The sequence below is a fragment of the Mandrillus leucophaeus genome, unplaced genomic scaffold (genome assembly GCF_000951045.1).
Source record: "Mandrillus leucophaeus isolate KB7577 unplaced genomic scaffold, Mleu.le_1.0 Scaffold13, whole genome shotgun sequence".
NCBI lineage: Eukaryota > Metazoa > Chordata > Mammalia > Primates > Cercopithecidae > Mandrillus > Mandrillus leucophaeus.
This window is the reverse complement of record NW_012101254.1, coordinates 3,150,178-3,166,836: the sequence shown is the minus strand read 5'-3', so window position 1 is coordinate 3,166,836 and position 16,659 is coordinate 3,150,178. Positions and strand designations below refer to the sequence as shown.

At 45.2% G+C, this 16,659-nt stretch overlaps 1 protein-coding gene across 1 annotated transcript in view; it reads left to right on the top strand.

The window, feature by feature from the left end:
- Positions 1 to 16,659, top strand: part of PLB1 (phospholipase B1) — a 156,858-nt gene that overhangs the window by 22,628 nt on the left and 117,571 nt on the right. Inside the window, exons 3-9 of the mRNA XM_011972728.1 lie at positions 564 to 630; positions 1,793 to 1,851; positions 7,149 to 7,189; positions 7,785 to 7,828; positions 11,193 to 11,285; positions 11,615 to 11,664; positions 13,955 to 14,041. Coding sequence (XP_011828118.1) covers positions 564 to 630; positions 1,793 to 1,851; positions 7,149 to 7,189; positions 7,785 to 7,828; positions 11,193 to 11,285; positions 11,615 to 11,664; positions 13,955 to 14,041 — 441 coding nt within the window. The remainder of the gene's footprint in view (positions 1 to 563; positions 631 to 1,792; positions 1,852 to 7,148; positions 7,190 to 7,784; positions 7,829 to 11,192; positions 11,286 to 11,614; positions 11,665 to 13,954; positions 14,042 to 16,659) is intronic.

Genomic DNA, 16,659 nt, shown 5'->3' with positions numbered 1-16,659 from the left:
TTTTTTTTTTTTTTTTTTTTTGAGACAGAGACTTGCTCTGTTTGTTGCCCAGGCTAGAGGGCAGTGGCATGATCTCAGCTCATGGCAACCTTCGCCTCCCGGGTTCAAGCGATTCTTGTGCCTCAGCCTTCCAAGTAACTGGGATTATAGGCACACACCACCACTAATTTTTGTATTTTGTATTTTTAGTAGAGACAAGATTTCACCATGTTAGCCAGGCTGGTCTCAAACTCCTGATCTCAAGTGATCCTCCTGCCTCAGCCTCTGTGCCCAGCCCCATTTCCAGAACTTTCTCATTCTTCTTCATCATCTTTCTTCCCTCTCTACTCCAGTGTTCTGAGACATTCTTGCCACCTGTTAAAGTCATTGTCAATAGAGTTATGTCCCCTTTTACCAGATGAACTGGGTATGGGGTTAGGAGAAAATGACTATGGACAATTGTTGTTTCTAGATTTTGAGCCCAGATAGAATGAGCACATGATCATTTCTATACCAAGTTTTCAGGATCTGCAATATTTCTATACAAGGCAGTTGATGTTTCTGATGTTTGTTTTCAGTTGCAGACCCTGAAGAATTCTCCATTCCCATGCAACCCAAATAAATTAGGAGTGAATATGCCTTCTGAATCAGGTATGTGACCCTTGGCCATAAGCAGGACAAGCCTGGCATCTTCTCTCTGAAGTGGCCAGCAGAGGCTCTAACCCTATTCCTCTTGTACCTGTTGGCCCTTCGAGTCCCCCTCTTCCTTATCCTCAATCCCTGTGTGACAGATGAGTTCCCAGTCATCTGTCATAATTCCACGGTGGCTTGCTTGGATGAGGGTAATCTCCAGGATCTTGCCTTCCTGTGGGTGGATGGTGTTGTGGGAACTCTGAGTTACAGCTTGGCCACTCATGTGGCTTCTCTATTCTTGTAATGTAGCCCAGTGGCAGCTCTGGAGCTTTTTCCCCCGCAATGGGCTGGTTTGTCTAATGACCCGGATGCTATGAATTCTCTTGAGTGGGCCTTCTTCCCTGGCTTTATCACATTGAGAGGCTGCATTACAGATCATATTTAATAGATTTATGTTTGTACTATTCTGCCTTTACTGGGGTTTCCATTTAAGCATGCTATTCTTACTGTTATATAAGGACTTCAGGTTGAAAAAGAAATTGATGCACTTTTAAGGAAATGTCATCTTTAGGTGGCTTACATGTAAATGATCGATAACATGACCAGGGATTATGATCAGTGATTTCTGATCAGGGAGACTTAATTGCTAAAAATGCCAGTGACTTAAGTGGGTCCAGGAGACTTCCTTGTATGGCATTTGCATACAGCTTGCATCTGGTGTGGATATGTGTTCATAGGCTTTGAATGCTATTCTCTGGTAATCTTCAAGCTAAAGTGATCCTTTTGGTAACCAGGTGGTTTTAATCTTAATGTCTTGTCCTCTCATTCATGGTGACCCAGAAATGCAGGGCTATGGCACAGAAGGAAGTGAGAGGCAGAATGGGGTCCAGGTGAGGGGAAAATGAGGGCCATGAGTGACTTTCCATGGGTCACCTGTTTGGACAGCTCAAGTCCAGTTAACAGGGTGGCTCCCAGAAAGGAGCAAGTGTCTTTCTGGCAGGATTCCTAGGGTTCCCAGGCACTGCGTGGTCTTTGGCATTCCACTTCCGTGGCCAACAGACTGGACCTCCGCAGCTGTCCAGGGCTGGGGGATGTGAGTCTCCTCTCCCATATGGTATCCTTGGCCGACATCATGGGGAATGTAGATCTAACCTTCCTATATGGGTTCTTGTCTCCACAGTTCACTCTCTGAAGCCTTCTGATATTAAATTTGTGGCAGCCATTGGCAATCTGGAGATTGTGAGTATTTGAAGTAGCTTGGGGCAGGAGACAGAGTTTGGTACTGATGATCCTCTGAATGGGCTCCTGGTAACTGGGCAGAACGTTTCATTTTGGAAGAGTACATGTGAACTGGATAAATCCAGGAGGTTGAATCTTTATTTTTTACTTTATTTTATTCTATTTTATTTTTTATTATTTTTTTTGAGACAGAGTCTCACTCTGTCGCCCAGGCTGGAGTGTAATGGCGCAACTTTGGCTGACCACAACCTCTGTCTACCGGGTTCAAGTGATTCTCCTGCCTCAGCCTCCCGAGTAGCTGGGATTATAGGCATGCGCCACCACGCCCAGCAGAATCTTTTTATTTTTTTTACAATCAAAGGAATGCCTCTCTTTACATCAAGGTGAGGAAACTTTTGGAGTTTCCCATTAATAAATTAAATCCATTAATACATTAAATCAAAGATCACACAGAATTTTAAAAGTAATCTTTTAAATTTTTAAAGAAATTTTCTTACCTGCTTTGTAAATTTTTAAAAATACACTGATTTTTGTAAATAACTTTGTAAATTTTGTTTGCAATTGTGGTAAATACATAGAACACAAAATTTACTATCTGTAAGTGTATAGTTCACTAGTGTTAAATATATTCACGTTATTGTACAACTGATTCCCAGAACTTTTTCATTTTGTGAAAGTGAAACATTCTACCCATGAAATAACATCTCATTCTCCTCTTCTCAGAGCCCCTGGCAACTACTATTCTACTTTCCTTCTCTGTTTTGGCAGCTCTAGGTACCTCATATAAGTGAAATTGGCCAGGTGTGGTGGCTCATACGTGTAATCCCAGAACTTTGGGAGGCTGAAGTGAGCAAATCACTTGAGGTCAGGAGTTTGGAACTAGCCTGGTCAACATGATGAAACCCCATCTTTACTAAAAATACAAAAAAATTAGCCAGGCATGGTGTTGGGCACCTGTAATCCCAGCTACTTGGGAGGCTGAGCCAGGAGAATTACTTAAATCCAGGAGGCAGAGGTTGCAGTGAGCTGAGATCACACCATTGCACTCCAGCCTGGGCAACAAGAGCAAAACTCCATCTAAAAAAAAAAAAAAAAAGAAATCATATACTTATGTTTCATATAAGTGAAATCATACAGTATTTGTCTTTTTGTCACTGGCTTCACTTAGCATAATGTCCTCAGGGTTCATCCATATGCCAGATTTCCCTTCCTTTCTTAAGGATGAATGATGTTTCCGTGTACATCTGTATCGGATTTCATTTATTCGTTCATCTGTCAGAGGACCCTTGGGTTGCTTTCACCTCTTGGCTATTGCAAACAATGCTGCTGTGAACTTGTGTGTACAAATATCTGTGCGAGTCCCTGCTTTCACTTCTTTTGGATATATACATCCAGATGTGGGATTGCTGGACCATACAGTAATTCTATTTTTTAAACTTTTTGAGAAATCACCACACTATTTTCCATAGTGACTGCACTATTTTGCATTCCCAGCAACTGTGCACAAGGGTTCTCATTTCTCCACATCCTCACCAATGCCTATTTTCTGGGGTTAGTTGGTTGTGGTTGGTTGGTTTTTAATAGTAGGCATCCTAATGGGTATGAGGTGATGTCTCATGGTGGTTTGGATTTGCATTTCCCTGATGATTAGTATGTTGAGCATCTTTTCATATGTTTGTTGTTAATAAATTCTAAGTGGTATATTTTATATGGTCAAATAAGGGAGAAAGAAAAAGAAATAGACAAAAAGAGAAAGGGATGAACAGAGAAAGAGGGATCTGGAGAGAAGAAGGTTGGAGAGCAGAGGAGAATGTCAACATTGCCCCACAGCCCCTCTCCTGGTCTTAGCAAAGCTCCACAGCCTTACTGCCCTCAATCTTGGCAGCCCCAGCTGGACAGAGCACTTCCTTATCAGTCTCCACCCTGCCCAGAGCCCTACTGCGCCTCCCACGCCTGAACCAGGATACTCTCCTTGCTCCCCCAGAGTCCCCTTCCTCACTCCCCCTCCCATGATTCCTTCCCAGCGTACTCCACTATCCCTGCAGCAGCCTGCGCTCCCTGCAACCTCCGGCCCTTCCCCTTGCAGCTGCAAACCCCAGCCCACCACTCCATGCACAATGCCCATCCACTCAATGTTCCCAGAGACCCTGGACCTGTCTTCCACCTTCCCTTCTTCTCAAATAACCAGTTGCTATCTCTCTGGAACTTGCCTTGGACTCCCTGCCTAGACAGTGCTGGCCTCACCACATTCATCGATGCTACCTCTGCTTGAGCACTGGATAAAGCTGGCCAGACCCAGAACCTTTCCCTGATCACAGTTGTAAATAGGGGGGAATGGGCATAGCAGGAAGAAGGGTGAGGAGATGGTGGTGTGTAGAGGTATAGACTGAACCTTAGGAAACCAACCATGGGCCCACTGGAAGCAGGCAGAGCTCCCCACGCGCATTCTTTTTTATCGATGCTGGTGGTTTTTAAATTGCACTTGTGACTGTGGTGTTGGTCAGGGTGAGGGTGGAGGGTTACCCTTGATAAAAGAGGTGAAATCAGACATGGAAATAAGTGAGAAAAGAGGTTCCGTGTACTAGATAGCAGGCTGACTGCTACACCTGTGTGTCTGCACACACTGATATTTACATGCCAGAGCCCCGGATATGGAACACACTTGCCACAGGACTCTCGGGTCCTTCTGCCCGGCGCAGGGAAATCTCCACCCAGCCCCGATCTCTAACTTTAAGCCCATCAGCCCGTGCACCCCTTGGTCTCATCTCGGAAAGAGCTCTTTGTCCATGAATTATTCAGGGCTGGCAGTTCCTGCTGTCACTCTGCTCTCGCTTCTCGGGAGCACGGCTCCATCAGGATGATCTCCCAGCCCCAGGATCATTGTCTGTGCACTGACGGGTGCCTCCACCTTCAGGATAAAACCTGAAAGCACAATTCCTTGCAAGCCTTTTTCCTTTGTCTGTCCTGAGGGAGCGATGGCCATCGCGAACTTACCTGGGATGTGTATTTTAAAAGCTAAACCAGGGCAAAATAATGGAAGACAGTGAATTTAAAAAGAAAAAAATCCATAGTGCTGACATCTCTGCTTTGAGTGCCTGGAGCGTTCTGTAACCAAGGTATAAGCCCTTCTTTGGGACTACGACTAGCACTTGCTTAATTGCTATAGACCCCCTTTTCCTTGTAGAACTTCAAAAATCAGTTACGTAAATGTTTGTAGAAGTTCTGTAATAACACTTGTGACACATGTTCAATATAAGAAAAAACAAAACAGATGTACGCACAGTAGAAGACCCTGTTCACATCTTTAATTCCTCTACCTCAAACACACACTCGTGCACACACATATATACATTCTCATTCATTCTCCAACGTACAGCAATACGTAGGGAAACAGGGTATATATAAAACCTAAATCGGATCATACTGCAATATCCTATATTGCCAAGGAGGTTACAATTCACTCTATCAAATTCCTTGAGGGTAGAACCTGTGTGTTACTTAGCTTTGCAGCCCGACGGTCACAGTAACTGCCATAAGGCAGGCATTCAGCAAACAAACAGTGTGAAGGGAAGGTGCTGGGAGTGGGCACAATGGGGACGTGGAGTTTGCTGGGTTAGCCGCAGCCTCACCTCTCTGTGGCTGCCCTCTGAGCCTTTCCCCCAACCCCCTCTCCTGGCCTCTTTCCTCTTATTCTCTCCTCTTTCCTCCCAACATCTCTCTTTACCACCCTCTCCTCCAATCAAGTTCATCTAGGTGGGAGGGGTGATCTATCAATTAATTACCAGAAACAAACTGATGGTCCTAAGTGATTCTTTGTCTTTAATGGAATCAGCTGCCAACATTGAAATCAGACTTCAAATAAATATTCACATTTCCAGCTCCTCTTGAAAAATGACTCTTGTTGGGGGGTGCCCCCTTTGCTTGGGCTCAGGCTGTCCAGTTTGCCACAGCCCCAGGAGGCCTGCTCCCCTCATTACCTAACCTGTCGGGTGTCTTTTTAAATAATCCCTGACTTCCATCTTAGTGTGATTTTTGTTTGTCTCCTTGGGAGATTTAGCTTCTCTGTCTTAATGACGAGCAAAGGACGCTGTCTCCAATTGGTGAGATTTCCCTGTCAGCCTGCCCTGCCTGGAGAGCTGCAGAGACCTGACCCAGGTCTATAGGCGGGTGCTCGGTGTGGCTGGGTGGTCAGGACAGATGGACCATTTAGAGGGAAGTGGTGCAGGCTGGAGTAGGTGATGCGGTGTAGCTGTCTGCCTGTCACCACCACACCCAGAGATACTGTCTTCTAGGAATTTTGAGAGAGAAAATGCACATCAGAAACTGAAAGTAATACAACCAAGAAGAGCTAAGATTTGTGAGTGTTTTATGTGTCCTGGGCACGATGCCAAGCTTTCTGGGAGCTTGCGAAAGGCCTTGATTCCCAGGCGAGTTACCGCGGTCTCAAATCTCCTCCTAGACTTAGGAACTTCAGCAGAGGGCTCAAGTCCTGTGTTGCCCAGCATTTTACCAAGGGGGAAATCGGAAACTTATCTTGTTCATTCCAAACATATGGATTCAACATATATTTGTTGAATACTTACAACATGCCCAGGCACTATTGTAGGTCCAAGCATCATAGTCAAGTACAAAATGGACACATTCCTGCCTTCACGGCTCTTATGTCCAGTTGGGGGAGAGTTACATAAACTCTAGATTTTGGAGGATCATAATAAAACTATCCTTTGTTTCTATGGAGACAGTTAATGACTTTAGGGGGCATTGAAATCTAAGCAGAGGAAAACCTTTCACACCTTCTACCGCTCCAAGGTCTGACAAACATGCTGCAGAGGGAGCCAAGCATTTTTCCTCCCTACAGAAGGAGCTTCATCTTTCTCTGTAGGTTCTCTCTCTCTCTCTCTTTTTTTTTTCTTTTTGAGACAGGGTCTCATTCTATGGCCCAGGCTGGAGTGCAATGGCGCCATCTTGGTTCACTGCAAACTCTGCCTCCCGAGTTCAAGCGATTCAGCCTCCCGAGTAGCTGGGGTTACAGGCGCATGCCACCACACCTGGCTAATTTTTGTATTTTTTAGTAGAGATGGAGTTTTGTCATATTGGCCAGGCTGGGCTTGAACTCTTGACCTCAAGTGATCCTCCTGCCCAAAGTGTTGGGATTACAGGCGTGAGCCATGGAGCCTGGGCTTGTAGGTTCCCTCTTATTGGTAGGAGGGGGAGTTCTGACCGGCAGCTTGGGGTCTAACTAGAAGAGGCTCTGCCACCTCCCTTGGCTGGGTGTTAACACTGGGTATCTTTTCCAGCCTCCAGACCCAGGGACGGGTGATCTGGAGAAGCAAGAATGGTAACTATCCTGAAAACACAGAACAGAAAGGAGCCCCAGAAAGGGAGATGCTCCCATCTAATCTTGCCTTATTGATGGGAAAGATTGAGGGCCAGGGAGGCTCAGTGCCTTGCTCAAGGCTGCGCTCTGAGAAGGTGGCAGAGAAGCTCCCAGAAGCCAGCATCCTGCCTCCTGGTCCAACCCTTCCTCTGCCTGAGAACCCCAGTGGGTCCTTGGGGTGAATGAGGAGAAGTGGGAAAGGCTAATAGAGGGAGTTCTTGTTTCTCCCCACAAGCGCTTTCTGCTCTGTGCTTGGGGAACCATGCAGGATTGGGGCCAGGCTCAGTCTCATTCTACCCTGGGGCCTACTTCCCCTTCCAGCTTCAGGCCAGATGAGAGCAGGTTGGAGGAGCGGAGGAGGGTCCAGAGAGCTGTTTTCCCCATTTTGGCTACTCTGTGGCCACTTGAGGTGTGCCTTTAACCCCCGGGAGGATAATCCCAAAACCAGAGCAAGACTAGGCCGAAGACTGCTATGAAATAGACCACAACCAAGGGGAAGGGCTGTTGGCAGGTGACAAACACAGCCTGACACTCACATGTCTGCTTCGACCTGCAGGACTGAAGAAAGGCCACAGCAGGTGTGCATGGAAGTGATGACAGGTGAGTTCTGGTTTTCATGGCCAGATTTCAGAGTGCCTCTCTCCCTCCCAACAAGCAGCATCCTCTCTAATAAAGAGAATGGACTCCACCAGCCACTTTATCACTGGAGCCCAGGAGAAAGGAGAGGGTCTTCTGAGAGGACAGATAAGGAAGCCAGGATATGAAAAGTCACATACCCTGAATGGGGGGGTGTGAGAAATGTATCCAGGGTCTCTGGGCAAACAGAAGCCAGTGGGTATTGGGTTAAGATTGGGAAACCTAGGAGAGGGATTAGGGGCCAGCTGGAATGGGTATGTGGGCCAGAATCCTGAGGTTCTTGCCCACCCAGACCCAGGGCTAAACTTCATCCAGGGAAAATGCCCGTGGTTCACTCCTCCCACCCAAGGAGACGACCCAGCCGAATTTTCAGTCTATTTTATCCTGTAATATTTCCCTTGCTTGTAAAATACAAGACTTCAGTTGGGTTCAGGCAAGCGAAATGAAAAAATAAAAGTCAACTAGAATCCCCTATCTAGAGATAATTATCGTTAGCATTTTGGCCTTTTGATTGACATATGTGCTTGTGAATATACTATCATAATTTAGTTTTTAAAAAATGTAATATCAGAGATTCTTTATGATTCTATTAAGTCATCCTGAAGTTCAGTCCTTTCATGGCAGCTGGGTCAGCCTAGTGGGATGTTAGTCTCCTATGCTTGGTGCTCATAAATCAAGAATAAGGGGAACCACTTTGCCGTCCATATTAGAGCGAGAAGACATAGATTACAATGCAAGCGCTCCGCTGAGCTGATGCTCCCGGAGAGTAACGAACAAGTGAGGCAGCTAGTGCCCTGTCAGTTCAGCCAGTGAATTGAAAGGAGGGGCCTATGAATTGTTAGGTTCCCTGGGAAGTATAGGGATGAACAGGATGCTGGCCCTACCTTCAGAACTCGTGGTCCAGCAGGGAAGGTTGGGCTTGGCGGTTCAGCCCTCCCGGATCTGATTGAGAGGTGAGAGGATGTTGGTGGCCAAAGCAGTAGGCAGGAGGATCCCCTTGGAGAGAATCAAAGGGTTCTGAAAGAGGAGGCCCACTACCAACTCCGTGGCTATCACAGCTGTGCCTAGGCTTGGCCCTGTTTGTCTTTAAGGAAAAAAGAAGAGGCATGTTTGAGGGGTGTCTGGGAAGATGGGATATAGTTTAGACCCTCAAGCCGCAAATGCAGATGCTGCTTTGCCTAGTTTCTCAATTCATCTCAATTTTTCCTCCCAATTTGCCCTGCAACAAGTCTGAGTGCCCCTCTCTAAGCAGAGCGGCCAGGAGTCCCAGCTGGTCAGAGGTCCTGCAGAAAGCAGGTGTGAGGGCAGATCTCGCTTCTGAAGCCCTCCAAGGCAGGCCTTACTCCAGCATACTCAATGGGGAAGGAGGAAGGAGTGGAGACCACAGCTACAAGCTCCAGCTGGGTGGCTGAGCCAGCAGGAGGAGCAGGTCTTCCCAGAGGAAAGTGCTCTAGGGACATCCAGGCCTGTGCTGTGCAGCGTGGGTTGGGGCTGACTCAGACTCAGCCCACCTGACCATCAATCTCAGAACTTTAGAGGCCTCCTGACCTTTGAGATCTCCAAACGTAGCCATGCCCTCGCCCACCGTGGCCATTTTGCAGGTAGGAAAGCCAAGTGTCAGGGAGGTAAATGGACTTTCCTGAGGCTATGTGCTCAGTAAGTGGCACGGTCCCTGTGAACCCAGGTGGTCCAACCCCACGGGCTGTGCCCTTTGTTCTCACCCTAGTGCTGCCAGGGAACTCGAAGGCAGCAAGGACAGACCAAGTACAGCAGACTTAAAACAAAATGAGCAACAAATTTACAGATGCAAAGTCATGTTTGATCACAGAGCACTGACACAGGTACCTTTCTTTCAGAAAGCAATCTCTTTCAGACCTGCCACCAAATATTTGTGTTTTGTCATTGATCCCTACAGACTATCTTCAGATGAGGGAACAAGAGTACCCCTCACCCGTGTACATGTTCATGCTGTCCCGATAAACCTGAACCCAGCTCAGAACTTTCCCCGCTTTCCCACCACAGGTGGACATGGGTTTCTTTGTAAGCCAATCCGGGGTTAGAGAATGAAGTTCATTATTTTGGGTTAAGGATGGGGAAAACGGAATCACACACGAGTTAGGAGGCTGCCCAAGGTTGCGAAGCTGAGTGACCAGTCCCCTGACTTCCAGGCCAGTTCTCCCACCCCCACCCTGCCTGCTGCCTGCACAGTGTCAGCCTCCTTCACAGGGAGCCCCTTTAATGCCACCTTCTGGATCCTGCTCCCATGAAGCCCTGAGGCGCTTCTGGATGGGGCGAAAAGAAAGGGGAGTCGGGTGGAGGAGTGGAGGCCTCTCCCTCCCATGACACTCTCTCCCTACTCTGCCCTCTTTCCTCTCAGGAGCAAGACACAACTTAACTGCTCCTGACAGCACTATTTTTAGCGGTCCTCTGGCTGTCAGCTCTGGGACGTGTTCTCTGCATGTTCCCTGGAGCTTTCCCACCCTGCTGTCACTCTCAGGAGGAGGGAGGGGGGCTGGAAGGCAGCCTGAGTCCCTGTCCCAGCATCACTTGCTCTAATGAGGCAGTAGCACATGACAGTGAAAAGCCTCGGTGTCCCAGAACTCTGGTTCAAACCCCAGCAACCTCGGTTAGCTGTGAGACCCTGGCCAGCTCGCTTGATTTTTCTGTCTCAGTTTCCCTTTCTCTAACTTGGAGATCACATTGCCATGTGTTTGTTACTGAGGATTAAGTGAGATAACACATGTAAAGTGCTTAGCACTGGGCCTGGCCTAGCACTTCACAGATGTTCATTTTTAGCTCCTTCACTTCCAGAGGACTGCTCCAGAGGTACAGATAGCCTCACAGAGGCTACAGGGGTGGCCTCACAGCCCCAGGCAGGATGTGAGGAAGGACCATGCCTTGGAATAGGGGTGGCAACCCTGGCAGCTCACTTTAGAGGAAGGGGGTCAGTCTTTTTTTTTTTTTAATTATTATTTTTGAAATGGGGTCTTGCTCTGTTGCCCAGGCTACAGTGCAGTGGCACAAACACAGCTCACTGAAGTCTTGACCTCCTGGACTCAAGCAATCCTCCTGTCTCAGCTACCGAAGTGGCTATGACCACAGGTGAACACCACCACACCCGGCTAATTTCTGTTTTCATAGAGACAGCATTTTGCTATGTTGCCCTGACTGGTCTCAAACTATTGGGCTCAAGTGATCCTCCTGCCTCAGCCTCCCAAAGTACTGAGATTATAGGCATGAGCCACCACTCCCGACAGTAGGTAGGTCAGTCTTTAGAGGTGACCTTCAGCTGGTGAAGGCCAGGGTCTCAAACCAGTTCTCTCTTTAGTCCTTTCAGACATCATCAGACATTTCAATCCTTCCGTTCCAATGCCCGTGTGCCACACTGGAAAGACAGTGGTACCCCACGATGGTGCCAATGGTGCTGAGTAAGTTCCCTTTCCGTCTCTCTCTGGGGTATGTATTCCTGCTGGTCTCAACATATAGGCGGGAAGATTTGGGGGCCTGGCAAAGTCAAAGAGGCTTAAAAATAGAAGTATTTAAGTCAAAGCCCAAATGCCCCCTCCAGCTGATTTCAGTCTGCCTGATGAACCTCATTTTGAAAAGCAGGTCAGTGCCCACTCTTCAGAAGCCAGGGGTGGGTCAAGCTCAGAGACTGGCACCTGAGCTATGGCAAGGGGCAAGCTTCCAGCCCTTGACAAAATAACATTTAGCTGATTTTCCTCTCTGTTTCCCTCCCTCTGTCCAGAGACTTGTGGATTCAGGCTCAAGAACTGGTGAGAAACATGAAAGATAACCTGGTAAGCATCCATCCAACTCTGGCATGGCTGGGCTGCCTGGGTTTGCTGCAAGACGGGCAGATCAAAGTGATAATGGCCCTGGTACCATTTTACCATGAACTCAGCAGCTAGTGTGGCCTGGATTCTTTAAAAAATGTCTTTGCCATTCTCTGGTGGTCATTAAAGGAAAGGACCAATTCTTTTTCATTGTTAGTTTGTATCCATCTCTTTATTTATTTATTTTGAGACCAGTTATGAGACTGGCTAATTTTTATATTTTTGATAGAGACGGGGTTTTGCCACGTTGCCCAGGCTGATCTCAAACTCCTGGGCTCAAGCAATCTGCCTGCCTCGGCCTCCTAAAGTGCTGAGATTACAGGGTGAGTCATAATGCTCAGCCAAAAGGACCAATCCTGTTCAGAATGGTTTTCCGTGTGGTCCTGCTGAAAGTCAACAGATAGACTAAACGACTTCTCCCAAAGGGAGGTGGTGGCTAGCTTCAGTTCCAGGTGAGACTGGTTTGAGTTTGAGTCTTGAATTCTCTGCCTATTAACTGTATGATGTTGGGTAAGGCACTTACCTCCGTAAACCTCAGTTTTCCTGTTTATGAGATGGGATGATAAAAGAGCTGCAGTGTAGGGTTTTGGGAGCATTAAATGAGATATTGGATATGCCTGGCACAGACTCAATACATAATATAAAAGCCTGTAGCTTGCGTTGTTATTGTAGTGGTGATTGCTGTTATTAATAATTACCATATTAATTTTAGTTCTTAGGGTGGAGGCCTCTGTCACATACATACTGGGAGCCTTGGTACCATTCTCCTAACAGTTCTTAAACTATTTACTCAATAACCTATGTAAGTTTGTAATAAGCATCCTTTGATCTTTTGCACTGCCCTTATGGGCAAGTATCAAACCAAGGCAAGCCTTGCTAGCAAACTGTATCTAAGCACTGAGCCTGGACTGCTGGAACCAAGGGAAGCTGCTGTTTCAGCCAGCCATGCATACATTAAAGAGTTCAGGAAGTGAAGTGAAGGTCATTCCAAGGCATATGAGGACAGGGACTAGAGCAGGAGCTACACCATAAAGTTTGTTTTCCCGAACAGGAGAATTCCAGAATTTCTGAAATAATCATTATTCTGTAAAATAGAGAAGAGATCCTGCGTCTAACCCTGTAATTTTCCAGATGTGGAAACTGAAGTTCCCAGAAGTAATGTGACCTGTGCAAGTTCACACAGCTAGTTAGAGCCAAAACCTAAAGTGCCTGCTTCATAGTCCAGTGTTCCTCAACTACACCGTGCTGCCTCTTAAAAAACCAGTTTGTTTCCTGGTTACACAAGAAATGCGTGTTCATTACTGAAAAAATCAGAAAACACAGATAAGCAAAAAGTAAAACCATCCTTAATCCCGATAACCCAAAGATAATTATGGTTAATAACTTGGTATATATTACCTTCCATATTTTTTCCTAGCATATATATCTTTATATGTTTTATAAAACAGGGATGTTACTGGATAAATATGCCTTTTTTATTTTTATTTTTTTAAATGAGATGGAGTTTTGCTCTTGTTGTCCAGACTGGAGTGCAATGGTGCAATCTCGGCTCACCGCAACTTCCGCTTCCCAGGTTCAAGCGATTGTCCTGCCTCAGCCTCCCGAGTAGCTGGGATTACAGGCATGTGCTACCATGCCCGGCTAATTTTGCATTTTTAGTAGAGATGGGGTTTCTCCATGTTGGTCAGGCTGGTCTTGAACTCCCAACCTCAGGTGATCCACCCACCTCGGCCTCCCAAAGTGCTGGGATTACAGGCATGAACCACTGCACCCAGCCAAAGATACTTTTTATAACCTACTTTTCTCAATAGATTAGTTCCCATGATAATTACATTTTTCAGCATCATTTTAAAAGCTACATAGTGTTTCATCTCATGAGTATTCCACAGTTTACACAGCAATCCCCTGTTTTGGACATTTGTGTTGTTTCCAGTTTTTCCTTCTTATGCATAAGGGTTCATCATTGTAGCTGAATCATTCACGTATCCTTGTTTCCTTAAACTATCTTTGGGGAAATGAAATAATTAGATCAAAAGGTGTGTCTTTTAATTTAAAAAAAGTTTTGGATATATTTTATCAACCTAGAGCAGTTATACCACTTTAAACTCCTGCCATATACTACTATCGAAAAAAAATTCATACATGGGTTTTTCAGGGATGGATGTATGAAATGGAAAGACGTGAAAACAAAGGCATTATTTTGGTTCAAGGTCTTGCCACAATCTCCTTTTCATGCTGTTGCCCTTTTCTTCAGCAACTTGATTTTCAGCTTGACTGGAAGCTCATCAATGTGTTCTTCAGTAATGCAAGCCAGTGTTACCTGTGCCCCTCTGCTCAACAGGTAAATGGCAGCCTTGGGGACTGAGGGATTGCAGATGCTGGGGATGGAGAGGGAGTGAACCAAACCTGCCTGATTACCTGATCCCCAGCTATCAGGGTGGGGCTAATGCCACCTATTTTAGAACATGGATGGATGGATGGATGGATGGATGGATGGATGGATGGATGGGCAGACAGACAGACAGATACTCAAAGAAACATGCTTGAACAGGCGTTTTGTGAGTTTTATTGCTTCAGTTTTTTTATTGTGATAAAATACACATAAAGTCGACCATCTTAATCATTTTAAGTGTACAGTTTAGTGACATTAGATAATTCATAATGTTGTACATATGACATGCGTTCATAACTCACAAGGAACAGGTGTTTTTTACTTACCATCTCTCATATCAGGAAAAGGAAGTAGAGACATAGATAAGTTGAGTCAACAGTCATTCCGCAACTGAGAAAATTAGCGTTCTAGTTGGTTAAAAACTATCTTGCCTCTTAATTCTGATTTCATGTAAGTTCTGAATTTAAGAAATAAAGCAGGGTGCATACCATCCTCACTCCTTGGCCCATGAATTCTATTTGTAGTGGGAAGGCTGCTGTTTATTGAAGTAGACTGTATCTTCCAAGTGCCTTGGCTTTTCTGGAAACAGGGCATGAAACATGTGGTCTCATTTATTATTTATGTAGGTGAATATCTATGACTTAAGTCTTTACTGAAGATCATTCAGATTAGGATCGGTTGAAAGTGTAAGGGGTGGTTTAGAAATCTAAGCCATGGTAAAATAAATGGCACCTGGACTCTTCTTCAGGATCCTGAAGCCTGGCTGCTACCATGCTGGCCCTGCCACTTATGGGATCAGCTTGTCCTCTTCGCCACCCTCCAGGCCAGGGCACAGGCATGGTGGAGCTTCTGGAGGTGGTGTTTTCTTTTCTGTGCCTCTCTCCTACAATAGATACTCTTGCCTTCCTTCAAGTGCCCCACACTCCCACTGACTCCTGGCTCACCATCAGAACTCCCCTTCCTTTAGTAATGTCAAGCCTTGGGAGAATGTTGATGGAAATCCACCTTCCTGACTAGCTCTCATTGGCCAATATTCCTGCAGCCTTTCTGGGTTTCCAGCATATAGATAATGAAGATTTATTGTTATAGTTTACCCTCTGTTTTCTACAGTGCCAAGTGAAATTTACATGCCTCGTTTGTTCTCTGCACAGCCCCCCTTTTTGATCATTATGCATTACTTCATGAATGTATGCATTCATGCATTGACATGTTCAAGCATTTAGACATTGGTGCATTCTTCTGTATACTCATTAATTCAGGACATTAACTCATGCATTTATGCAGTCATGCACTGAAGTGTTCAAACACTTAGACATTGCTGCATTCTTCCATGTATACACTAATGGAATCATTCATCCATAAGTTATATTCATGTATAAATTCATTTTCTCATCTTACACACAGACACATGCTATTGTATTTGTGATTAGTTTGTTCATGCTAGCATTTTTTTAATGTATGAACCCATTTATGAATACTTAGACTCATTCATGATTTTCCATGTACTTTGTCTTGTGTTTAAACATTCCTACATAAATTCTTGCATGCTTTCATGTATTTATACCTTCAAGCATTCTCAAATACATGTTGTATTCTTGTGCACATGTATTCATCTACACATTTATTTGTATTTTTAGTTATGCAAGCAGTACACAAATATTTTCCTTCTAGAAACTAAAACATCAGTTAAAGCTAAAATACGTATCCTTTTGGCCACCTCCCTAATCCTCTCTCTCTTTTTCTTTGCAAACCTCTTACATATCTATAAATCTAAGCATTATTTTGCATGCATGTGTGTATGAGAGAGATTTAATATAAATAGTGTTATATTGTGTGTACTACTGAAAACAATTTTTTTCACTAACCAAGTATTGTTGAAATCTAGTCATGTTGATACATATGGAATGAGTTTCTCTCTCTTACATGAGTATTTTGTTGTGTAATGTTACTACATTTTATTTCACCGTTTTCCTATACTGATGGCAATGTAGGTATTTCTAGTTTTTCACTATTATGAACAATGCTGCAATAAACAGTCTTGCTCATTTACTTGACTGTGTGGAAGAGTTTTCCTAGATACAGTGATTTTTGTGGACTGAAGTACATTAGTGAGTCAAAAAATCAGTTTAAAGGATTGCAACCAACATTGTAAAAAAAAAAAAGAATAAAATATTTGAGTTCATTGCATGTAGTGAGGTAAGTATTGGTTCATGAGATTTTTGCATCATTTCTATATGGATACTTGTACTGGATTGGGATGTGAAACGCATCTCACACTGTGGGTCAAGATAAAAACAATCTCAAGAGCCGGGCGCGGTGGTTCACGCCCGTAATCCCAGCACTTTGGGAAGCCGAGGCGGGTGGATCACAAGGTTAGGAGTTTAAGACCAGCCTGGCCAATATGGTGGAACCCTGTCTCTACTAAAAATACAAAAATTAGCCAGCCGTGGTGGTGGGCACCTGTAATCCCAGCTACTTGGGAGGCTGAGGCAGGAGAATTGCTTGAACCCGGGAGGCAGAGGTGGCAGTGAGCCAAGATTGTGCCACTGTACTCCAGCCTGCGTGAC